The 26,065-nt window shown below is 41.0% G+C and overlaps 1 protein-coding gene across 1 annotated transcript; it reads left to right on the plus strand.

Moving 5' to 3' along the window:
* Positions 1-21,066: 21,066 nt before the first annotated feature.
* On the plus strand, positions 21,067-25,151 carry foxd3 (forkhead box D3). The gene has a single exon (XM_078218399.1). It carries the CDS (start codon positions 21,335-21,337, stop codon positions 22,466-22,468), a length of 1,134 nt encoding a protein of 377 aa, XP_078074525.1. The 5' UTR covers positions 21,067-21,334; the 3' UTR covers positions 22,469-25,151.
* Positions 25,152-26,065: the final 914 nt, after the last annotated feature.

Consider the following 26,065-nt stretch of genomic DNA (forward strand, 5'->3'; position numbering starts at 1 on the left):
CTTCCTGCAGTGGTCTAGTGAAAATCAACAGAAACTCTAGGAACAGCATCTCATCATATAATTAGCCACTTTACGGCCGTCCAGGCTCAACATTGAGTTCAATTATTTCATGTTTTAACCCCTGCTGTCACTTTGTTTGCTTTTTCTTTGTATATTTTGATTTTAGTCTGTTCTTCTCTTCTTTTCACTTCCTGCTGTGGTTGTTCATTATTTTGCCATTCGCTTCTCCTTTAACAATATCCGTTGTTTTTTTACTTTCCCCATTACCACCCCCTTTGGCCTTGCACTATGAATTCATCAGTAATTTAACCTCCTTCATTCTCCATCCTATCACAGATCCATTTTGTTCTTTCCCCACCCTGCCCGCCTTTCACTTACTTAAAACCTATTGCACTTCTAAACTTTTCCCAGTTCTGATGAAAGATCTTGGGTGGGATTCTCCCAAAATAATTCTAACTGTTGAAGCATAAAAACTGGAGTAAATCCCGCTGATTTTTTCAGCAGGATTTGCAAAATGAATCTCCAACACTTTGTGTGCTGCAGAGTGCGCTGGCGTGAATCTCGTGAAAAATCAGGCCTATTCCCGCTGGAGAGGCCAGCAGCATAGCACTGAGCGGGTCACTGCACATCTACCAATCTGTCAGCGCCAAGATCGGTGCATGCGCAGTCACTCCACACTGTAGCTTGATCGCTGACCAGCTCCACAACCCCACAATGCTGGCCATGCAACCCCTCACCACCCGATCGCTGGCCTCCTTGACGTGTCTGGGACAGCCTTGACGACCCCCCCCCCCTCAATCTCCCCCCACTCCCCCGACAGTCTGATCTCCTCGTCCCTCGGCAGCCCTGGTCTCCCCCCCTCCCACTCACGCCACCAGCAGGCCAATCCTCCCCCTCCACCCCGATGGCCAGCTCTGATGGCTGGCCACTTTCCCTCTGTCACTGCCGAGTGAAGAGTGACAGCGGGACTTCCCCACCCCCACTGATCTACCCCCCCCCCCAAAGGCCCCACCCATTATTAGGCCCCGTCCCACTGGCACTGCCCGATGTCCAGTGGGCAGTGCCAACATGCCCCTTTGGGCATTGCCACTTTGCCCCTTGGGCAGTACCTGGGAGTTAGGCTGGTACTGCCAAGCTGGTAATGCCCAAGGGGCAACACCCCTTATCCCGATCTACTGGGAAGGCCTTCATGGCCTCCCTGCACTTCAGTGGGGTCGGGTTGTGGAGAGCTGCTGCAAACCCTGCTGGAGTGAAAGACTCCTGGGGGGTGGGGGGCGGTGGGGGCGGGGGGGGGGGGGGTGGGGGTGAGGGGAGAGACTCTAGCGGGCCCAGAGATTTCAGTCCCAGGCCCACTTATTAAATTTAAATCAGTGTTAGCATGAATTATGCAGCTCTGCACCTATTTGTGATGCAGAGCTGAGGGCACCGGAAACCCGGCAGCCGGAGACTTGGAGTGAGATCCAGGCTGTTAACACTTGCTACATAAAATGTTCTTCCTCAAGTTTCCCCTGTACCCCTTGCCCAAAATCCTCAATCTGCGTCCCCCTAATCCTTGTACTATCAACTAAGGGGATGAGCTTTTCCTTGTGTACCTCACCTCAGCCTGTCAATATTTTGTACACCTCTATCAAAACTCCCTCAGTTGCCTTTGCATCAAGAAGAATAAACACAGCCTTTCCAACGTAACCCTCTAAACCACCCTCTCCCTGCCGCCCATCTTTGGAACTATTCAGATAAATTGCCTTTGCACATCCTAAGGACTTTCTTGATTTGATTTGATTTGATTTGATTTATTATTGTCACATACAGTGAAAATGATTGCTTCTTGTACGCCATATAGACAAAGCATACCATTCATAGAGAAGGAAAGGAGAGAGTGCAAAATGTAGTGTTACAGTCATAGCTAGGGTGTCGAGAAAGGTCAACTTAATGCGAGGTAGGTCAATTCAAAAGTCTGATGGCAGAAGGGAAGAAGCTGTTCTTGAGTCGGTTGGTACGTTGCTTTAGACTTTTGTATCTTTTTCCCGACGGAAAAAGGTGGAAGAGAGTATATCCGGGCTGTGTGGGGTCCTTAATTATGCTGGTTGCTTTTCCGAGGCAGCGGGAATTATAGACCATGTCAATGGGTTGGAGGCTGGTTTGAGCAATGGAATGGGCTTCGATCACGTTTTTTTGTCGTTTTTTGCTGTCTTGGGCAGAGCAGGAGCCATACCAAGCTGTGATACAACCAGAAGGAATGCTTTCTATGTTGCATCAGTAAAAGTTGATGAGATTCGTAGCGAACATAATAAATTTCCTTAGTCTCCTGAGAAAGTAGAGGCATTGGTGGGGCTTTCTTAACTATCGTGTCAGCATAGAGTGACTGAGACAGGTTGTTGGTGATCTGGACACCTAAAAACATGAAGGTCTCGACTATTTCTACTTCATCCCCATGACATAGGCAGGGGCATGTCCTTCACTACGCTTCCTGAAGTTGATGACTATCTCCTTCTTTTTGTTGACATTGAGGGAGAGATTTTTGTTGTTGCACCAGTTCACCAGGTTCTCTATCTCTTTCCTGTATTCTGTCTCTTCATTGCTTGAGATCCGACCCACTATGGTGGCGTCATCAGCAAACTTGAAAATCAAAGTTGGAGGTGAATTTGGCCACACAGTCTTGGTGTATAAGGAGTATAGTAAGGGGCTGAGGACACAGCCTTGCAGGGCACTGGTGTTGAGGTTGATCATGGAGGAGGTGTTGTTGCCTATCCTTACTGATTGCAGTCTGTGGGTTAGGAAGTTCAGGATCCAGTCGCAGATGGAGGAGCCGAGTCCCAGACCATGGAGTTTGGAGATGACTTTCATAGGAATAATGTTGTTGAAGGCTGAGCTGTAGTCAATAAAAGGAGTCTGACTTAGGTGTCTTTGTTATCTAGGTGTTCCCTTTACCTGCAGGGCCAGGGAGATGGCATCTGCTGTAGACTGTTGCGGCGGTAGGTGAATTGTAGTGGACTCAGGCATCTGGGAGTCTGGCATTGATTTGTGTCATGACTAGCCTTTCGAAGCACTTCATAATGATCGATGTTAGAGCCACCGGACGATAGTCAGTAAGGCACGCTGTCTTTCTTAAAGTGTGATGACAAAACTAGATGCAATATTCTATTTAGGGTGGGGGAGTGGGTTACTGGCATGGCTGCATGTTCTTGACCCATGGAGGAGATGTTGCTGGCCAGCATTAGCTTGGCAGTCTCTGAATCCATGGCCAGTGGCTAAACCATCAGGGTTGTCAGTACATTCCTACCTAATATGCACCTTCTAAAATCCTACTTCCCTCACCCCATCCCACAAACTATTTTGATTTACAATTTGTTACCGGTGTAATCATGCAACTCTTCCTTTCCTCCCTTCCCTCACCTCAACACCCCCCAGTGGCTTTATGTTTTCGGATATCCAAGAACTGCTATCCAGCCAGGCAATGGGGTGGGAGGCTAAAGGAATTAATACAGATGAGGAGGAAGAAACAATGTCACTTTAAGTGGATAGATATATGGGCTCTCCATCATATATGCAGTCTTTAGCTGCAAGTTAAAGTAAAAACGATATAGAGAGCAAAGAGGAATGAAGAAATTCTGCAGCATATCTTGCTGTAGAGGCCAAGTAAAATCAGATGTTTTATTTTATTTTTATTAAAAGTAATATTACTAGTTTTTGGTTAGCACATCATGTTTATTATGTAGTTGCTATTTTTGTAACATGCCAAGAGCTTCCATTGTTAGCTAAAACAGGCTACTCTGTATCAAAAGGCATTTTATTGAGTAAAAACAAGATTCTTTTTATGCAAAGTTGAAATTCCTTTTCATCAACTTGGCAACTGCTGAAGGAAAGTTAAAGTTCAAGAAGAGTGTTTGAAGCTTGAAATTTTCACACAGACCTGTTCCAATCTCCAAAGCTGCAACTCTCCAGACCTTCACACAGGAATAGCATCTCGTTATGGAATTATTTCTCCAGCTGCTTTCTTCCCTGTTCTATAGGATATAGCTCCATGAGTGTCTGTAGCTCTGCAGTATCTTAGAACAGTGGTCGCACATTCTTTATTGAGCCTGAATGGTAAATGTTGAAATGTGAATATATTGTCCAGCCACCAAAAAGTAAATGCTTCACTATTCAACTGGGGTAGTATTTTTGCCAAATACATGAGCGGAAATCCTGGCTGACAGATATTTCTCTTGCCTTTCAGGAACGCAGCTTGGTCATTGTCACAACTGTCAAAATAGATGGTGTATTTTTCCACAAATCCACTGGGGTGGACAGAAAAAGTATCTTTGAGCCACTCCCTATTGTGAAACTACTGTAACAAAACCAAAATGTTGGTGAGCAGGCAGTTGTTTGTGTCAATGAATTCTGACTCCATATTCTATGTAACAACCAAAACATTAATCGCTGTCTTCCAAACTTCCAACCAAAGGAGGATAAGGGAGAATGCTCCTTCTTCAAGAGGTAAGTCAAGAATAAATGCACAATAGATGAAGTTGGTCCATTTTACATTGTCTGGCAAGAGACTATCCACTTTGTTTTGCCCAACACAGCCACTGGAACTCATCAGAACTGTATTCTCTGGCAACAATGAGCCTGGAATAAGATGGGGCTGGGTGGGCGGGGGGCATGTGGGAAGGCGGGAGGGGGGCTCTGTTTCAGAGAGGCTGCTCATGATTGTTATCAAGCAAGTAACAATTTTAATATGGAGTTGAATGAGGATGAGGAACTCACCAGGTTATGCACAAAAAGTGAGGTTATGAAGCTATGCACAGATCTTTCAAAGAGCCAGTGCGAGCAAGGAAGATCGAATGGTTTCCTGTGCTGTAGGTTTCTATGATTGCATGACTGCAGTTGGAAAATATGCTGATGTAGACATTGGATGAGAACAGGGTCAACCTGTTTGTAATTAAAATATCCCCCACCCTCCCCCATCCATTCCGCTCTCCTCCAAAAGTAGAATAACCTGCCCATAGCCACTCTCCAAGCTGAAATATAAAGAGTGAAAGAATGACCATTTGGATAAATTTGTGGACGCTTCCAGAGCCTACGGAACCATTCCAACAGCAGTTGCTACATTTGAAAGAGCAAAGTCAAGAAAATGGAATGAAGAAGTGTCCTTTGACCCTCATACTCATACACCAGGTCTTGGATTAGATGAGGTTCTGTCTCCAGGTGGATCCTATGATCACAGTGGAACTAGGTCTGTGGAACTTACAGAAATCATCGCCAACAAACCCACAGTAATTGATTTAATTGAAATTATTCAGATCATGTCTGAAATAAATAGTATCATGGATGATGGAAAAGCTAATTGATCTTCATTGTAAAAGCAAACAGCACAAACCAACTGATCTGACTAAAGGAATAAATGAAAGTGCGTACTGTTCAGTACTAGAAAATAATTGCTCTGCTGTTCTTAATTATTCAATAAATGACCTTTATTGGATTCACAAACAGTGAAGAAAATACAATGGAATTTCTTTTTCTCTGTACCAATTTTCTCCAAGCCTTTCTCATAGAACCTTACCTAGTCTAGGGTACAGTCCTACAGGTATTGGGCACACCCTCCCTCAATGAATCTCCAATGATTCAATCATGAGAGAGTTGTCCAGTTTAGCATTCTGTTGCCCTTAACATCCACATACATGCCTTTTTCTGCAAGGGTCATTCTGGGAGAAGAAGGCAATGGAGGGTTGGGGGTGGGGATTAGGGAGAGGGTGTATGGGGTGCAGGGGAGGTGGGTGGGTTTCATCTGTCAACATTAAAAACTATAGAGTAAATCTAATTACTATTGTGCTATATTATATTTGTAGTGCTGATGAAGCCTAAATTTTATATCCTAATTGTTTCCAAATATATCAATGAGAGTTCCACCCATGATTTAGTTATGCTGCCCAGAGCATAACAAAACTAAACAAACCAGGAGAGTCCCAGATTCTATCCCTGAGCTAGTTGCTTTCAGCTGGGACACTGGTACCCGATGCAAGGCAGGGAAACCTGCTTAAAAGCATGCATTTATGGATTAAAAATAGGAAGTGCTAAAAAAGATTCAATAGATCCGACAGCATCTATGGTGAGAGAAGCAGAGTTAAATGTTGTGAGGTGAATATGAATCATCTTCAGAACAATTCTAGTTCTGATGAAGAGTTATATTTGACTCAAAACATTAACGCTAATTCTAACTCCACAGATGCCACCAACACATATTGTGTATTTCTAGCACTTTCAGTTGTTATTTCAGATTTCCAGCATCTGCAGTATTTTGCCATTATGCCTCATATGTATGGAGGGTAAGTGAGGATAAGATCCAGCTTGGCTTTGATACACTGCCCCACTGTTGTCCACAAGTCAAATAGCCCACTAGTACAGTCAATGGAAGGAAAATCTGATGGATTCTCCCAAGTTTATTTTCTTACTGTAGAGGGAGTACAGCAAAGGCTGATTCCTGGGATGACAGGTCGGCCACAGGAGGAGAGATTAAGTCAGTTAGAATATATCCACTGGAGTTTAGCAGAGTGAGACGGTATCTCATAGAAAGTTGTAAAATTCTAACAGGTTAGACAGGGTAGATTCAGAAAGAATGTTCCCAGTGGCGGGGGAGTCCAGAAATAGGGGTCATAGTTTGAGGATAAGGGGTAAACATTTTAGAACAGAGGTGAGGAGAATTTGTTTCACCCAGAGGGTGGTGAATGTGCAGAATTCACTACCATAGAAAGTAGTTGAGGCCAAAACGTTGTCCGATTTCAAGAAGACATTCAATATAGCTCTTGGAGCTAAAGGGATCAGGAGGTATGGGGGGAAGGGGCATCAGGGTATTGAATTTGCTGATCAGTCATGATAAAAATTAATGGTGGAGCATGCTTGAACAACTGAATGGTCTATTCCTGCTTCTAGTTTCTATATTTCTTTACTCCATCGAGGCCAGGCTTGGCACCTAGGAAGTAAAAGGGAAAATCTGTGTTAGTGGCATCACAAGAGGTGGGAGAAAATTGATGGAAAAGAAACAAAGGGTATAAAATAATTTCTGTCCGTGTTGATCTGCATATTCTCTTCAGGTCACCAGCTACATTATCTTAAACTCCAGATAAAAGTCAATAAATTATAACTGCGGGGAAAAATGGTCCATTATAACCTGCAATTAAAAAGTAATTTCATGCAACCTTGGGAATGGCAATGTCAACTCATGGAGATGCTGCTGATGTTGAATTCTTCAAACACAAGCTGCAAAGTTAGGCTAAGATTATTATTATTATCATCATTATCTAAATTAGCTTGTGTAGTTTAACATGGATAAAATGCTCATTGTCATACTATGCAGAGGAAGAATTTTTAAATGTGACAATTTAGAAGTTATGGTTGAGATTTTTTAACCTTTCCATCTCTTCTGAAGACATTGGCTTATGCTAGAGTACAATTCTACCCATGATCAGGGGCTCTCTACCTTGCCCAAGTGGTAATTCTTTATATATGAACATCAGACATTAGCAGGTTATTCAGTCGTGGGAGGAATCACAGCAAATCCATTTCTGACTTTATCAAACATTCATACATGCTTGTCCAACAGAAGCCTGGCTAGCATTTAGGATTATATTCTCACTAATGGTTTCCCTCTGTAATTCAGCAATATCTGTATTGTTACTGAGCTGGAATGAATTCACGCAGTACAGACCAGTAATGGAACCTGTGGACTTCCTGTTTTGTATAATTAATTTCCACACTTAACAGCAAATTTACACACTGAGCCAGAGCAGAAAAAATTCTTAAATATTTTCTTTCACAGACAAATTTATTAAGGTTCACCATCGAAAAAAACTAGTTCCAGAGCCCATATATTTTCACCCATTGATGGAAGCCCAGTCCTATGCATCCCTTAACTTTTTAACCTGATTCTGCAGCATTTCTCTGTCGTATTATCACATCTCTTAGAAACAACCCAAAGTGCTTCACCTAAAATCAAATACTTAGAAGTCCAGGGATTGTTGTTATATAAGTGAACAAATGCAATGTATGACAAATATATACTGCCAGTAATATGGAAAATTATGAATCATCCTATTCAATGTCTGCAATTTTCCTATGCAGTTGTCAACATAGGAAGAATGTTAAGAGTAACATTTAGATTCATTAGGAGTAGCTTTGATTGCAATTATATTTAAACATATGAAAATGTGTTTAGCTTTAAAACATACATCAAAATGTGTCATTTTTTAGAAAAAAATGAGGGATTGTATACTTCGCAAGTCTCATTCATCTTGTTTCAGTGAAACTTGTTTCTAAGTAGCTCACTCTAAAATAGAAACAACGTTCCAGAAGCACATTCCTCACGAGGGGCCTTGATTGGCCAGTTCATATATTGGGAAATTATGGGCACATTTTCCACAAATTTGCAATCATTAAAATTCATAAACAGAAAAGCTTGGGGAACACATCCATGATTTCCCCATATTCTTTCCATCCGGAGGACGCATTTAGAAACTCAGCCTTGATATGTTTAAAAGGGTAATGCAATAGGTCTGACTCTTCATTATAATAGACTGGAAATTAATGTGAGTGACATTATCATACCCACATTTGATATACTTGTACCAAATTCCACTATTTTATTGGAGACATTAACCCATTTAAAATAAACAGGTTAACACCGCCAGTAAAATAGTGGAGAGGAAATTTGTTAAGAGCACATTAAGGGCTGTATGATAATATTGCTTATAGTAATTTCCAGGCTAATATATTCTACTCATTAAACATTCCTAATGTTGGCAGCTCTGTGATGGTCACTCTCAGTGCCTTCTGATGTGAACATGATGCCTCTTATTGGCTACACCGACCAAGTGTCCTGAACTCTTCAGAAGTTCCACCCATTCACTTTGATTTAAAGTGATGTATTTTTAAATCTTTGTTACTCTGAAAAATAACTTCATATACTTTATAAATTATTAAATGTTTTGTATCTACAACAGTGCCAGAATGTATGAAAGTAGTGTCATTTCAGTTGATTAGTTCCTAAGCTGGAGCCCACTGTCCCATCATTTGATCCCATTCAGACCTTCATGCTCCCAGACCACGTGGGCCACTGCTCCTCCTTGAGCCAAATTCCAGAAACAAGAGTCAGCCATGCTTTACACTTATAACCAATGATGAATCAGAACTTAAAATCATATCTATCATGTATTTTTAAATTAATTTAATCACAAATATTGCCCATTAATATCTTCCAAAAAATAATATTGTGCCACAAAACAAATGTATCAGTTTCCATCTCTCCTTATAAAGTTAAATGGCTGCCTGGTCCTGCTCTCCCATTTCCTCTGCTGTTCATCGATCCACTTCCTATGGCCTCTGCTCCCTACTCTAGAATCTGTTATCATGCTTTCCTCAACTCCAGGTTCCAGTGCTTTGTGTTATCTTTAACTCCATGCCCACAGTTTTTAATCTCTTGTCTCAGGTACATCCCCCAGTTCAAGCCTTCATTTCCTCCCAACTCATGATGAACCTCAATGCCACTAATCCAATCCCCTTACAATGCAGTCACAACTTCCCAGTTACAGCCTTCTCTTCTGCTGCTTTTCAATTGTAGAAACCACCATTGTTGCCCTCTGATGACAGATCCTCAGTGTCAATAGGAAAAAGAACTAGGAAGCTACAATGATATTCAACCCCCATTGAGATAGTCCGCAGCCCAATATTAATAAGACCACAAAAGAATAAGAGTAGCAGTACTTTAAAAAAAATAAAACCTATGTTATCACAATTACTGGGGCCTGGAGGTATTATTTAATTGAAGTATAGTGCAAAATTTCTAATGAAGTGAATATTACACTATATTCTATATTCATATGGAGTGCAAATGGCTCTGCATTTGACCATCACTTCTTCATGTCACACCGTGTGCCACCATCTGGTGATAGTACAGAATTTAAGGCCATAGACAATTAGCTTTATGGTTTAACTGGTGAAAATTTTGATGGGCACGAAAAAATTTCACCTACACAACATCACAACAATAACTTACATTCATGTAGCATTTTTGTGTAATTAAAAAAGTCCAAGGTGCTTCATATGAGCATTAACAAACAAAATTTAACATTAAATCATATAAGGAACAATTAGAACAGATGACCAAAAGCTTGTTCCAAGAGGTACGTCATAAGGAAAGTTTTAAGAAAGAGATACAAAAAGGCAGAAGGCTGAGGTTAGAATTGTAATTGAAAATAATTACAGGAGTTTTAAAATAGAGACTTTACCAGACCTTGAGCTGTGAGCACAGCGGTGATGGGTGAAGGGGACTTGATGCCAATTAGGATATGGGAAGCAGAACTTTGGATGAATACAAGTTTCCAGAGTTGCAAGATGAGAGACAAGACGGGAGGGCATTGGAAACAAAGGTATGAATTTGGGTTTCAGCAAGGCATTAGCTAAGGCAGTGATGAAGGTGGGTGATATTACAGAAGTGAAAGTAAGCAGTCTGATGATGAAGAGATTATGGCTTCGAAACTGATCTCTGTTTCAAATAGAACACCATTGCCAATTCAGCCTGTGACAGTGATCAGGAGAGAGATTGAATAGTTGGCTAAGAAATGGAGATTGTGATAGGGACCAAAGACACTGGCTTTTGGCTTCCAATATTTAATTGGAGGACATTTCTGTTCAACCCTGCAGAACAGCAATGTGATAAATCAAAGGCAGTGGAGAGGTTGAGACTGGCCATGGTACGTGAAAACTTTGGTGTGCATGTGGAACATGACATTGTGTTTGAATAATGTTGCCAAGAGGCAATATCTAGATGAGAAATAGAGTGGGTCAAGGATAGTTTCTTGTGGGACTCCAGAGGTAACTATGTTGGGGTGGAAGATAAGCCATTTCAGGTGATTGTATAGCTATGACTGGACAGACAGGAATAGAATCAGGCAATTACAGCTGGATGATGACAGAGAGGTTAACCTTGTCATGGCTGCAGACAGGTCAAGGATAATGAGGAGCGATAGTTTACCATGATTGCAGACACATAGGATATATTTTGTGATTTTGATAATGACTTTTTCAGTGCAGTGAAGGAGTGGAAACATGGTCAGAGGGAGTTAAACATGGAGTTGTGCAAAAGAAGGATTTAAGAGGCAACAACATAGAATCGTAGAATGATAACAGCACAGAAAGAGGCAATTTGGCCCTTCATGCCTGTGCTGGCTCTCTGCATGTGTAACTCAGCTAGTTCCACTCCACTGCCCTTTCACAGTAGCTCTACATTTTCTCCTCTTCACATATTTATCCTATTCTCTTTGAAAAGTCATGACTGAGCTTGTCTTCACCATTCTCTCAGGCAGTGCATTCCGGATCCCAACCATTCTCTGTAAAAAAGGTTTATCCTCATGTTGCCTTTGGTTCTTTTGCCAATCACCTTAAATTGGTGTCCTCTGATTCTTGACCCTTCTGCCATAAGAAGCAATTTCTCCATAACTTTGGAAACCTCTGCCAAATCTCCTCACAATCTTCCCTCAGGAAAACAACCTCTGCCTCTTCAATCTAGCCTCATAACTGAAGTTCCTCACACCTGGAAACATTCTTCTAAGTATTTTGTGGTGCCAGAGTTGAATAAATTACTCCGGTAAAGACCTAATCAATGTTTTATTAAGGTTCACCATAACTTCCTTACAAAAGTAGATGTGTAAAATCATGCATCATGGATGTTCACTGATCTATGGAATGAGTGGAGGATATGACAGAACCAGCATGTGCTATGACATATCATCAAATATGAGGTCAACTATGAATGGATTGGTATTACACTGATAGTGCATTGGTAAACTGGGTGGAGGGATAATGGCACATGTTTTTGTTTATCAACAATATAATTAGAAATCACATTGGGACACATTGGATGTCATATTGTGCAAACATTGAACCTTATATCATAAAGCTCAGTGGCAATGCGAGTTGATAGGCTCACGTGTCAAACTTCTATTTCAACCCAATTGCTGTGCAACATTTAGGAAGAAAGAACCTGCAGTTATATAGCAACTTATTGTTATCTACAACATGTCCTTAATTGCTTCCTTATGAATTAACATTTGAAATGCAATCAATGTTGTCATATAGGCAAATGCAGTCACCAACTTGCACATAACAAAGTACCACAAATAGTAAACAGGATGAATGATGCATTAATTTGCTTTGAGCAAGTATAGTTTGAGGTAGAAATGCTGGCCTGATCACCATGTTCTCGTTGAAAGTTTCCAAAAATCTTTAACACTGCTGAAAAAGAGACAGGCTATTGAAGATTTTCATCTTGCACTCATCAGGACAGATGCAAGAATGCCAAATTTCAAAGGGAGGAACAATTTCTACTGCATGAGAAAAGAATACTAATTTGTTGGCAAGTCAACTTTGGTTGGTAAACCTGTTGCCATAGAGAATGCACCAGGAACTATTGTTCCCCCATGAATTTGTTTAATTCAAACATCGTGCAATGCCTTGACATATTCTTAGAATCTTAGAATCCCTACAGTGCAGAAGGAGGCCATTTGGCTCATCAAGCCTGCACCGACAACAATCCCACCCAGGTCCTATCCCTGTAAACCCATGTCTTTACCCTGCTAATACCCCTGACACTAAGAGGCAATTTTGCATGGCCAATCAACCTAACCTGCACATAATTGGAGTGTGGGAGGAAACTGGAACACCCAGAGGAAATCCACGCAGACACGGGGAGAATGTGCAAACTCCACACAGACAGTGAGCCAAGGCAGGAATTGAACCTTGGTCCCTGGCGCTGTGAGGCAGCATTGCTAACAACTGTGCCACAAAGCCGTCCTTTTTGCTTGCAGAGAACTGATCTCAGTGTGATTATATGCAGCTTCTAGAAATCATAAGCAAGTCACATAATTATCTGATGCATTTCCCATGGCGATGCCTCAACTAATCAAAGTTAGCTGGCCAACCAGTCAGCACCCCTTTTCTCATGCAGTATAAATTGTTGTTCCATTTGAATTTTGGCACTCTTCAATCTGTTCTAATGAGTGCAAGACAAAAAACTTCAACAGCCTGTCTTTTTTTTCAGCAATACTCAAGTTCTGTACCACCAAGTGATCTTTAATATTCACAGGAATCACCAGAAGAGACAGATGAAGTCTTGGTTTAACCTTCCATCCAAAAGCCGGCACCTCAGATAATGCAGTGAACCTCAGTGCTGGACTGAGGTGTCAAACTAGATCTTCTACTTAAATACTGATGCGAGTCAAACTTCTGCCCCTGCCACTTCAATTGATTCTATGTACATGTGTATTCTTCATTGAAACCAATGACTGCATTATGACTGAAAAGCATGCTTGTCACACTTATTCCCTCTCTGTATGTTGACACACAAGATGGTATAAGCCATTTATTTTTTTTGTGGACATCTAGGTGTATGCAGGACCAGAATTCTTCATGCAGCACACTAATATTTTATTTGTACATGTGATGTAGGTGTTGATGTCAAGAGCAGCCTATATGACCCATCCCAATGGCGTTGAACCACCTTCTTGCAGTCTGTGTGCTGAAGGTAAGCAATAAATTTAAAACAAACAGCAGAAGAGATAATTGAAAAAGCAGTGGTTCTCTAATGTCAAGATTGGGTTTTAAAGTACCTGAAAATTACAGAGGGGCGGTGGATCAACGAAGATAAGAAGTGACATGATTATCTACCGGCTATTATGCCTTGGATGTTGCAGAAAATCAAATGTCGTGGCACAGAAGTAGATTTCTCAATCTCACCATGTCAATGAATGGCATCCCTGTCCCTGGACTTTGTAATGACATTGTTGCATGCCATACCATCTAGAACAGGTCCGTCACTTTTTATGCAGTATTATAGAGCTGCTTCATAATATATTTAAATCCGTTTTGGCTACACACACATTGTTTAAACCGTAAACATAGTGGTCACATGTTAAAAACAAATCTACACAACAGACAAAAGCAAATACAATGCACCCCGCGGTTGCCTTTTTTTAAGATCAGATCTGTCCTTTGGATGAATATTGCCCTATAGGAGGAAAAATCTCTTATTGTAACTTGTTTGATTCATGCAAAACGGAAAGGCCGAGATATGGGATAAGTGGGTCGCTCAAGACATGGAGAACTGTCAGTACTGAGTCCAAGTGGAGTTGCGTGAACCCGTACACAGCTGCATTTAGAAAGTGCCTTCGCTGAGGGGCGGTGGAACTTCTGAATTATTTCACATTTATGAAATAGCTGACTGGAAAGACATCTTGTGCCGTTAAGAAGTTACAAACTTCACCGGCAATAGGAGGTGGCCGAGTACAGCAATTTAGCCGATGTGCGCAGATGCTCTGTGTGCCTGGGGAGACAGCGGCGAGACTGGACAGTGGAACTCCTCGCCATCTCGGAATCCTGCCAGAACCAGTCAATAAAACCGGACCATTGGTTCAAAGCCGGTTCGATCACTCTGCTGTTCCTGGGGCCTCTTGACCCAATGATGATCCCGCCTTTGATTTCTACTCTTTCGGCAGTTCAGGGAGGCAGAGCTAAAAAAAACACACACACACAAGTTCCCGTCAATATTTCCGTGAACGTGTCTTATCTTCAGCTACAACAAAAAAGAAAAAAAGAACATAAAATTACCATAATATATGCGGGAAACATATGGACAATGATACACCAGACTGCAAATACATCGGCGAGATGCGAGTAGTTTCCAGTGTGCTTGTCTTTACTATTTCATCAGTATTGCTGACCGAATGTGAACCTTTAGTTCGCATCATGTATATTTTAATGAAATTGGCATTGTCAGAAACAAACACACTTTAAGATATTTCCTCCCGTCTTTCTTGAAACTTCACACATAAGCTTTATACCGAGCCCGTGTATTTATAGGTGAGAGCCGTCCATTCAAAAAAAAGTTTGATGTATTTTGAGATGAAATGGTTCAATTTCCACTGAGCCATCCTATGCTGCAATGAAACAGTTCATAGATAAAAGGTGAAAAGGAAAAGTGTCAGTCCTCCTCCTCCCCCCCAAAAAATCTGTTAATTCCCCTTATTAAGAAGAAGTAATTGTCTAACAAAGCGATGACTTTCATCTGGTCGTCAGATGATCTGAGAAGTGTTATTCCAAATGGGAGAAAATGTATTTTTCAAACTCAAGGAAGAGGGCTCAGTAATAAACTTCTGGAAATAAAGTTGAAGAGCAGGTGTAATTCGCAGGGTTGAATTTTAGTGCAAAGAACAATTTGAACTTGGGACTTCATTGCCAATGTGCAAAATAAAATCTAAGATTCAAGCTACAATTGGAGAAATAACTGGCACAAAAATCTTAAAATAAGAATCTCCATAGTACAAGCTGTAGAATGCGATCGCTATTTTCTCGGCTTCCAATCTCGGCAATATCGGTTAATTCTGCTTGTGTCAGGTCTCAGTTGTGAACCCTTTTCTGGAGGTCTGGCCGCCTTCACTGATCTCTCGTCTCTTACCTCACTGACACCTCCGGAGTTCATACGGTGGCAAGTTAGCAACAAATAAAACTAAATGATCACACATTGGGAATCCGCGTGAAGGTAGTGCACAATTTAAAAAAGAGGCCATTTTATATTTTATATTGATTATGATACACTTTGCTGGTTAAAATCGTAAATGTCGACAGGTACTGCGGGAGAGGTAACATGGGTTTCGATGTCATTAAAACGATGGACCAAGGTCTATTAGTATACAAAAACTGATCTGAGTGGGTAAACGTGTGAGTGACTGCAGCAATGGTATTTAGACTTTTTAAATTATAGATTGCTTTATCTTTGTCGATATTTTCCCCCCTCTTAATTATAGGTGCTCAATACGGGAGTCATGTCTGGATATTAAAATTCGCCCTGACGCTTTGTGAGCAAACCTTGAGAACACACTGACAGTGCCATTGAATATCTCTTTTGTTCCGACCACCTCTCCCTGCTTGTGAAAGCAGGGCTGCCCGCCGTCGGATTTGCAAAAAAATATCAACAGATAAAAATGAGCAACTTCATGTTGTTTGACAGAGAGTTACACGTTGATGGAGTAGGTTCCTAAAGGGGGTGATAATAGCGAATCCAGCCCTTTTAGGAGCTGGAGCCTGCGGGCTACATGTGACCAGACCGTACGAAACCAAATTAAACATTTCTTTCAATAAAAAGTCATTTTTTATACCTTTAAACAATAAACCCGCATGGTGTAGATTTTCACATCGCAGAATAAAAGAACAGTTTTCTGCAGAACGCTGCATTTTGATTAAACCTGACATGCTGATAACTTCATGCTAATGTAAAATAATTAACATAATAACTATAATTAAGAGCACGCCAACAATGCCATTAATTCATCACGAATTTCACTCGCATTCTAAACGCTGTCCAAATGCTGGATCCGAATTCTTTGAACCTTTAATTAAACGAGTTGCCTTTTTATTAAGCACTGTTTGATTTGTATAAATTGGAGTTATCCTACTTACTTTTTCCTATCCATTATCACCCGCAGTTTTTGCCCCCTCCCCTTCATCGTCTTAATTGGTTAAGTTACAGCGTACATATAGATGAAATATTCTGTTTTGCCATTTCCCTCGTCTTATTATAGTTAATTGGAGATTTAAATAAATGCAAGCAATTTTACTGCCTTGAGAAAGAGATAAATAATAAAGACAGCGTTCTGCAATATTGTTGCCAAGATATTTGAATCAATTTATCCCAACATGTCGTGAAAAATTACAATGCAAACATCTCCTGTTAGCTGGAATTTGGTTTTATATATATATATATATATAATAATTTTTAAAGAAGCCAATTAAATTTGCCGCCGCTCTTTGAACAGTGTCGAGAGATGAGTGAAAGTGATATTAATAGGATGGGGGATTATTGTGATCCAGATAGTTGGCAAAAAAGCTTTGATGCTGTTACTGGTTTCAGTTAGACGGCTAGTAAATGTATTGATTTTACTGGATGTGAGAGGAGTGTGAGCGGAGAATGCCACAGGTAAGACTCTGCTCTTCCCCAGCTGTTTGTGTGGGTAATATTATCACCGTTAATATTTCCAATAGTTGGTTGACGGGCTGTAATCCCATCACCTGAACGCAAAATACATTTTGTTCGTCGGTATTGCACCGTGTTGTGTAGCCGAAGTTTGCTGGCAGGCCACACATTGACGGCTGGAAGAATATTTCCCTTCAACTCACTTCCCCTCTTGCTGCCGCGTGCAGCATAATGGGATTTCTCCTTTAATAATCCAAGTGTAAGGTCGAAATTTTACATAATTCACCGGGAGAGGCTAATAGGGTTTAAGGTGGAAATAGGACGTCTTTGATACCATTCCCGTGTTGTGTGTAAAGCGATTAGACCCTGACAACCACAGCCTTAGGGATACCGTATTCGACTGACATCTGATCGCAATCCCGTCAGATGGGTCCAAATCTTGGCTCTATTTAACTGGGGCATTAGTAAAAGGCGGACAAGTGTATTTTAGTTCAATTCAAAAGGCAACGTATGCGAAGGAGGCGGGGGAGGGGGGGCGAAAATAAATTATCGCAATAAAAATATTCCCTCCGTTCATATGGCTCATATTATTTCCCGTTAATTTATATAATCTCCCTTTTTAAAATTTCCCAACGTTTTTGTTTGCATTCCTTTTTTTTATGGATATAGGCTTTTCATATCGCTCTTCATTCCTTTCTTCTGCCCCTTCTTCCATCTCTCTACACCATCTTGACTGGATTAGGTGCCGGTTCCTATTAGGAAGATACGCTCAGGATCCTGTTATTATTTTAAAAGGGATCTGTGACGCCCAGCTCCGCTCAGAGCTTTGCTGCTTCTCATTAGCAACCTGAAATTAAATAAGATTATGGACGCTCTGAAATCGAAATCAGGTCGTTGTGAGCTGGAGAGGAGAAGGGCGCATCTTATTTATTATTTGCCGGGTCCAACTTTCTGGGGGTGGCGGTGGGGGTGGGGGGCGGGGGGGCGGAGGGTGATAGTTGACGCTTAAAGTTCATCGGTTTTGCCGCTTCGTTTCGCAAATGAGAATTGGCGCGGTGGTTTCAATCCACGTGTGTCTTTGGTGCTAACTTGGGTCATGTCATCCTGAAATTCCGGGTTATTTCTTGAAATGACAGAATAGAATTGAAAGAACCGCTCTGATATCCAAATCACTATTTCACTCTAAACATGTCTAATTAAGATTTGCTAAATTGGCCTAGAAAGGCTTTCTATAGAAATGATTGTAGAACAGACAGTTCTCTGTGTCAACACGGGGATTAGCACAATACATCCCTAATCGAGGGGAAACAATCCTTTTCACGCTAAGGGTCATAATTAATGGTATGATTTAATTAATTTGACTTTTATTGTGTTTAAGAAATACGCATCAAAGGGACCTGCGATCTGTGGTTGTTTTTCTTAAATTCCCCGCCCAACTCCACTGAGAGTTAAGAAGATCATCAGAAATAAATAGGATGATGTTTTTGGAACAAAGACGGCATTTTATACTCCCTCTTAACCATGTTCTTCCGACCAGGAGGCTGATCGCAATTGAAAGCTACAGCGCAGATGGTCGCATATAAGAGTCTTTCAAAAAAAAACAAATAGTGCTCAGAAATGAAATCACTATCTTATTTTGCAGCTGCATTCCAGGCTCTGGGAACATTTAATTCATCTGGAAATCAGACAAAGGCACTGTCATCGTTTTATTGTGGAACTTTTTTGAACCCCACATTCAAGCAGGAAGACGGGATACAGAGAAAGGAACATGAAAAAAAATGACACTTTGTGTGGCGAATTGCGGTTGGCAAAGATGGTTAGCCTACCAACGTAGCCTGTTTGAAGAGTGATTATAGAACCCCCTGTTACAGTAACCTCTCCTGCTCCCTGATTACACTAAAATCAGTATTCTGCCTCAACAGTTAAAAGCCCATCGTTTTCAGCGGCCGAATGTGCACGATTTTGGTCAAATGTGACATAGAAAGTTGATCGCATCATTATAACGAATAAGAACGGAAAATGTTTAAATCACACATACACACACACATCCAGGAGACTTGCTTGTCTATACTGGCGAAAATCAGATTGTATTAAGAGTTTGTTTGAATCATTTATTGTCTTTTTAAAAAAAAGTTTTGATTGTGGCAGTCGGACCTCGATGAAGTAAACAAACGAGAAAACAAAGTGGTTTGTAAACGGAGATGCTTAGCCGCACTTATACAAATGGAAACAGCAACCAACAAACAGTCACTTACAACCAATTTACAAGCACACAATCAAAGTCGACCCCCCCCTTCCCGCCCCCGCACCCCTCGCCCCACCACCCCCCAGGCTTGGTTCAATCTTTCCTGTCCTCAATCATTGTTTAACATATCTTAATTCGCTTGGATTCAGCACTTGTTAAAAACACACTAAGCTATACATCTTAATTGCAGTTTATTAATTGAAGCAAATAGTATCTAATTTCTACAAAAATAAGGGCAGATGCCGTTACAAAATATTATCGTTTCGTTTGCACTGAAACGCCGTAACGTTGACAGTTCAGGAACCCGCTTTGAGTAAAATAAAATTGTAACACAGAATAGTAACCGTGTCAAAAACGAAGTGAAATTCTATTGCCGGAAAAATGCACCTTTAAAATGGAGACAAGCAGTAGCTTGATCTGTGGGGAAATCGCTCACGGTTTTATAATATCATTTTCTGTCACAGGGAAACCCTGTCAGGTTTAAATGGTTATTCATTCCTCCCATCGAAAACATGTCGTAAACCCATTCACATGGTTTTGTTAGTCTTAATAGGAGGGTGGAAAGAATAATTGATTCTTTTGTCACTTAAAGATATTTTGATTTGAGTAGGAGGAATTGGGAAACAAATCAATTCGATTTTAACCTCAGATCAAAACAAAAAAAAACACAAATTAAACCTAATATTCACAGGCGAAAACTTCAGTGTTTCCAAAAATAAGAGTAAGACACTAGATTTTCATCGAGGCGTTGTTTTGGGGAAGGAATTATTGCGTTGAAATTAGCCTTTTGTTTAAAGGACGGTTGTCAGTTCCTGTTAAACTTATTTGGGAAAGTAGTTTCGACGCTGCAGGTTCAAAAATCGTCTTTCCTGAGAACAGTACTGAGACAAACGCTTACCTTCAGTGCTGTGAATGGCTCGTTCCCATTCACCCACTCTCTCCCATTTCCTAGTTTTTCATATGCTAACACATCGGGATGATTAGCTCGTTAACACCTCTGCACATCCTGGTTCAAAGTTCTTTATTTGTAGCTATCCTTTTGTTATCACATATCTTTCTGCCCCCCCCCCTTCCACACACACCGACTTTTGTTCCCTCTTTTCTAAATCTAACAGATTAATCAATAGCCGTTTTGCTGTATGTGCGGCAACCGATCCAATGTAGTTATAAATCGCCCTTCTAACAAAAAATGTCGCTTAGATCCTGATACCTGACTGTAAGTCAATGTGAAGTCAAAAAAAGACAATGATAAGAAAATTAAAGTGATCATTGTCTTTCTAAAGAAAGCGAATGTCACGCCTATCTACACAACATCTACTAAACTAAATAGTGTCACGTTCATTAATATGGTTGTTTTAATAACTGATCAAAATAGTTATGTTCTCAGTCTGATTGGGAGGGGGAACTGCCCTTGAAATAATGGAAAATTAATAAACAAACATCCTAACATAGTTGTGCATTTGGCCAAAAAAGTGCAACTGTAAAAAATGCGCCCAATTAAATAATTTGAGGCCTCTTCTTGCTCTGTTCTGTTACCAAGTTTATTGACAAAGAATGCTTTGAGCATCTTGATGAAATGGTGCTTGTAGGAATGAGTGCTGCTACTGTTGTCTTGGCCGGATCTATGTTGACGATTACATGAAATAACTCGAGTTTTGCATGGCTTAACAGAGGGAAGTCTGACGTTAGTCCCTCACGTGACAAAGCTGAGAGTATATCTTTAACTGAAACAATCTTCAGACAGTCTTTTTATATATATAAAGGAGGCATAAAAAGCTAAAGAGCTGCGTGTCTGAAAGCGTTTTTTTAAAAAAACATTGAGAGGAAATACAGGAAAAAGTGAATAAGTTGCAATGTGCAAGTTGAAATAGGCTGTCAAAAAGTTAAAGGTAACTATTATTGACAGCCCTTTGACCTGTATTAAAAAAAGCGTTGTCATCTGATCTGCAAGAGACTGCCAGCTGAGACAGTGTGTGTGTGCGAGAGAGACGAGAGACAGGAGAGGGACTGAGAGAGAGAGAGAGAGAAGTTTCACCAGAAAAGAAGCCGAGTTCTCACCTTTTTTTTTGCTGATTTGTAAAAGGGAAAGCGTGATGACCCTGTCAGGCAACGGCAGTGCGAGCGATATGTCAGGGCACACGGTCCTCACAGCCGAGGATGTCGATATTGATGTGGTGGGAGAAGGAGACGAGAACATGGGAAAGGACAGCGACTCTGAGAGCCACGCCACCCACGATCAGGCAGAGGAGGTGGAGGAGATCGGGGCCAGGGAGATTGCGGAGAGCCCATCCGCTCTCTGCCAGCCTTCCTCGGAGGGAGAAGTAACGAAATCTGAAACTCAGGAAAGTGGTTCTTCGAGCGGCAACGCCGCCTCAAAACCCAAGAACAGTCTAGTGAAACCACCTTATTCGTACATTGCTCTCATCACCATGTCTATCCTGCAAAGTCCCCAGAAAAAGTTAACCCTTAGTGGGATCTGTGAGTTCATCAGTAACCGTTTTCCCTACTATAGGGAGAAATTCCCCGCCTGGCAGAACTCCATCAGGCACAACTTGTCCCTAAATGACTGTTTTGTGAAGATTCCCAGGGAGCCTGGTAATCCGGGGAAAGGGAACTATTGGACCCTAGATCCACAATCTGAAGATATGTTTGACAATGGGAGCTTTCTTCGTCGGAGGAAAAGGTTCAAGAGGCAACCTGCGGACCATCTGAGGGAGCAGACTGCCCTCATGATGCAGAGCTTTGGAGCTTACAGCCTAAGCGGTCCTTACGGGCGGCCCTATGCGCTGCATCCCGCCACCTATCCTCATCCCTCAACTCTCCAGTATCCCTACATCCCTCCTGTGGGTCCCATGCTACCCCCGGTCGTCCCACTCATCCCGTCCAGTGAACTCAACAGGAAAGCTTTCAATTCGCAGCTCAGCCCCAGCCTCCAGCTCCAACTCAGCAGTTTGAGCTCCACGTCCATCGTGAAAACGGAGCCCACCAGCAGACCTTCCTTCAGCATCGAGAATATCATCGGGGTGACTAGCACATCAGGCAGCTCACAAACTTTCCTGCGGCCGCCAGTCACCGTCCAGTCAGCCCTCATCAGTCCTCAGCCCTTGTCTTTAGCGAGAAGCACAGCTGCGATTACCCCTATCCTCAGTGTCCCCACGAACATAATCTCCGGACAATTCTTACAGTCAGCCGCTTCGGCCGCCGCAGTGACCAAATGGCCATCTTAATACCTCCTCCACTTCCAACTGCTCACTCACCATATCCCTTTTTTTTCTCCTGTGGTAGTGGGTCGCACTGAACTTGACTGCGAAATATAGACTAAAATCCTATGTTATATATAAAAATGGAATGCTTTCTGTACAGGTAAATACGTTTGTAAATATTTGTATAAAGAACCTATCGGTTCATAGTATTTGAGTTTTATTTTTTAATTAGACTGTTTCACAGTTGTAGTATAGAGCTCTGGGCTTTCACACTTAATGTCTTTTTGAAAGGTTCATTGCCAGTAGCTTATTGACGAACATGTATAGATATTAAGGAAGACTGAATCATTCTAAAGAATTAATACAACAGGAGAAAAAAATGTCAATATTGTATACGACTGCAAAAGCTTAAAGCCCTTTATATGAATTAAATATATGTATTCTATGTAGCGCTACCGTCGTGTTGTACAATGGGAATTAAACAACTTTGTAAATAAATTTTACAAATTGCAAACGTTTCTGTCCTCGTTCATTTTCAAAAAGAAAAAGACGCTCTTGGCCTTGCAAATTTACAGTTTCTTTTTCAGTCGTGATTGTATTAAATGTCGAGGGTTTCAGATTGGGATATTAAAATACACTGTCATTGGATAGCAACCTCAGAAAGATATAAAACATGGCAAGCTCAGCAGATTACCAGAAATAAAATCTCTGAAGTGACGCCATAGAGGTCATTGCGGCTTTCTTTTAAAATTAAAAGCTATTTAATCAGTAAACATTTTGCTGAAGGCATTAGTTGTGAAATCCGAGCTGACAGCAACTACTGTTTAACTTCATGGAAGAAGGGTTCGCCAGAGCAAATTGAAATGGGTTCGACTCAAATCTGTTTCAATTCCGTTTTAGTAGCGAAGCAAAATATATTATTTAGAATATGTCACCATTTTAAAAAGGTTGTATGATACACTCGTACCAAACAAGTGTGGTGCTTTGTACTAAATTATATATTTGATGTTTCTGTGTGCACACAGTCGCTTTTTTCTTTTGGGAAATTCATGCTGCTTATATGAAATTGAGCAAATTACTAAAGCCAAACTGTTTAAACTCGTCCAAAAGGTTTGTTCGAGCAGATTTAAAAAGAACCCGCATCTGGACTTGTAAATTCAGATTTTTAAAAAAAATAAAATGATCTCATCTACATAATCGTTGAAATAATAACTGTTTAAAACAAGGATGCATCAGCAATCCGGCATCGATTGTCCTGCAGGTTACCTGAACAATTTAATTCCAGGAATTGATGACAAAAGGGGTAATAATGCATGCCGGTTATAAAAAGGGGAATGGGAATGAAGAGGCGATGGTTACGGCTGCGCTACTGAAGAGAAGACTCCAGGTGTTCTGGGAACATTGAACTCCATTCTCAATCTTGTCATTTTCTTGTGTGCCCCAGTGGCAGACATGTTTGGCAGCCGTCCGAACGAATATTCAAATTAATATTAAACAAACCCACTTGACGTAAATCGGGAAACTCTAACCCATCAGTTATCTCAATTCCGAATCTAACAGGGCCTGCTGTGGGGCTGAGCGCTTGACTGAGGGAAAATTGAGAATACATCGGGTGTAACTTTTTTCCCCCCATTTTGTGTATTGCGAACTCCAATAAATAAAATGCACCATATTCATCTAACTTTTTAGTTCTTGGAAACAGATCCGAGTCTCTGGGACAGTTCAGAGCTTGAAGAGCTTGGTCTAAAACCTAGTGAAGAGTTGGGAGGGGGGTGGGGTTGAGAACGTCCGCAGATCGTTTTCCGTTTTAATACTTTGTAAATGATCTCGGGCGACGAGGTTGATTTTAGATCACCAGCCTTTCTCCCCTGACTGTTTATCTATGTGTCGCGGCTTCAAGTGTCGCTGCCCGGTGTTGAGTTTCCTTATTTACTTCACACTCTGTACTTAAAGAGTGTTGCGAAATGTCAGACCCCGTCCAACTTGAGAGTAACATTTGCTTGGACGCGAGTTCTTTCTGTAATTGTAAATATTATTTTACAGTGTGTAAACATTTATACCTCAGTATAAATACACCAAATGAAGCAAGCCGTCTTGCTTGTCGGGGTGTGGTCTCAACACATAGATATATTTGATAATCGTTTGGCACGATGAAAGAAATATCCACTCCGCCTCCCCAACTTCACTTGAAGGGCAACTTAATAACACCAGATCCTGTCCCTAAATTGAATCTCCCTCAGTAATCCTTTTACAAGGAAATTGAAACTGATCTAAAAATGTTTTGTCTCTTGCTTCTATAAACGTAACAAGATGTTAGGCAGTTGTGACCCTGGTTATGAGTTACGTTTACACAAAACTAGCAAATGGCGGGTGGTTAGTGAAATACGAGCGTGAGTTCTATATTTAACTGATACCCCTGGGAAAGTCGAAGGCGACTCCTAAAGTCACTGTCCGCCTCAGGAACCTGCTGATATAACCATTCCGAAATGACGAGACATAACAGGGGCTCATTCCAACACTGACCCTTTGTTGTTTGTAACTTTTACTGATTCGTACTTATCTGCAGTTGTAACTTTTGAGTCATCCTGCGGTCAACCGTGAGGTTCAAGTGATTTATGATTTTTGTTAAACGAAACTTGCACGGATACGAGTGTCACAGAGAAGTCGACACAAGTGAACGGCAGAAATAAAAAAAACGCCTTTTTACAAATTCAAAACTACTTGCATTGATTTTTTTAAAAAAAAGAAATTATAGGAACCCAAGTCTGGAACAAACTTCTATTTTACTGAAACCCAGAAGGTAAACTGCAACTTGTGGGGAATGGAACGGATTAAGCGTCAATGAGGCTAACGTGTGTAACCAGCATTTCCGTTCTTATTTCACTGAGAGTTGGATCTCAGTAATGCGCCGAAAATGATGTAAACAGCACCATAATAATTATTGTAACTTAACCAAATCTCGTTCCATTTGGACGCTCGGGGTTGGATTTGGACGGGCGTCTGCGATACCGAAATACAACACTAGATGTCACTTACGGAATGTGCTTAAAATGTCTGAAATGTTAGCAACTGCCCGATGGTTACTTTCAATACAACAGCAAATAAAACAAAATGAACCAGAAAAGTTTGCTTCCAAATTTGAAGGGAACCCCTCTCGCCATGTGTGTGTCAGTATTAGAATTATGTATCCAGTTTATTGTGGAGCTGTTCCTCTTTGTAAAATGTTACTATTTACTTCATTGGGCTTTGCGCAGTTATTTTCAGATTGAGTGGTGGGGAAAGTGATGCCACTACTCCTCGGGATCTCGGTTATTTCTGCAATTAATACGTGAATGAAACTATCGTTCACCGATTACCTGTACCACTCGCTTTCTAGTGTAAGAAATCATTGAAAGCAAAACATATGTTTGTGCAGGTGAAAGGTGAAACGACAATGAACCCAAACTTAGGTAAAAAAAAGTATCAAACACAGCAGACACGCTTCCTAGTAAATAAACGTATTAAGTCATGGAAGCAAAATTCATTGGCAATTTCGACTTTTATTCAATTACAACATTGTTGAAATTAATTCAATTTAAAAAGTGAATGCGCCATCATTGTGAAATAAAATCAGCACGAGAA

This window comes from Mustelus asterias, chromosome 8 (assembly GCF_964213995.1).
Source record: "Mustelus asterias chromosome 8, sMusAst1.hap1.1, whole genome shotgun sequence".
Classification (NCBI taxonomy): domain Eukaryota; kingdom Metazoa; phylum Chordata; class Chondrichthyes; order Carcharhiniformes; family Triakidae; genus Mustelus; species Mustelus asterias.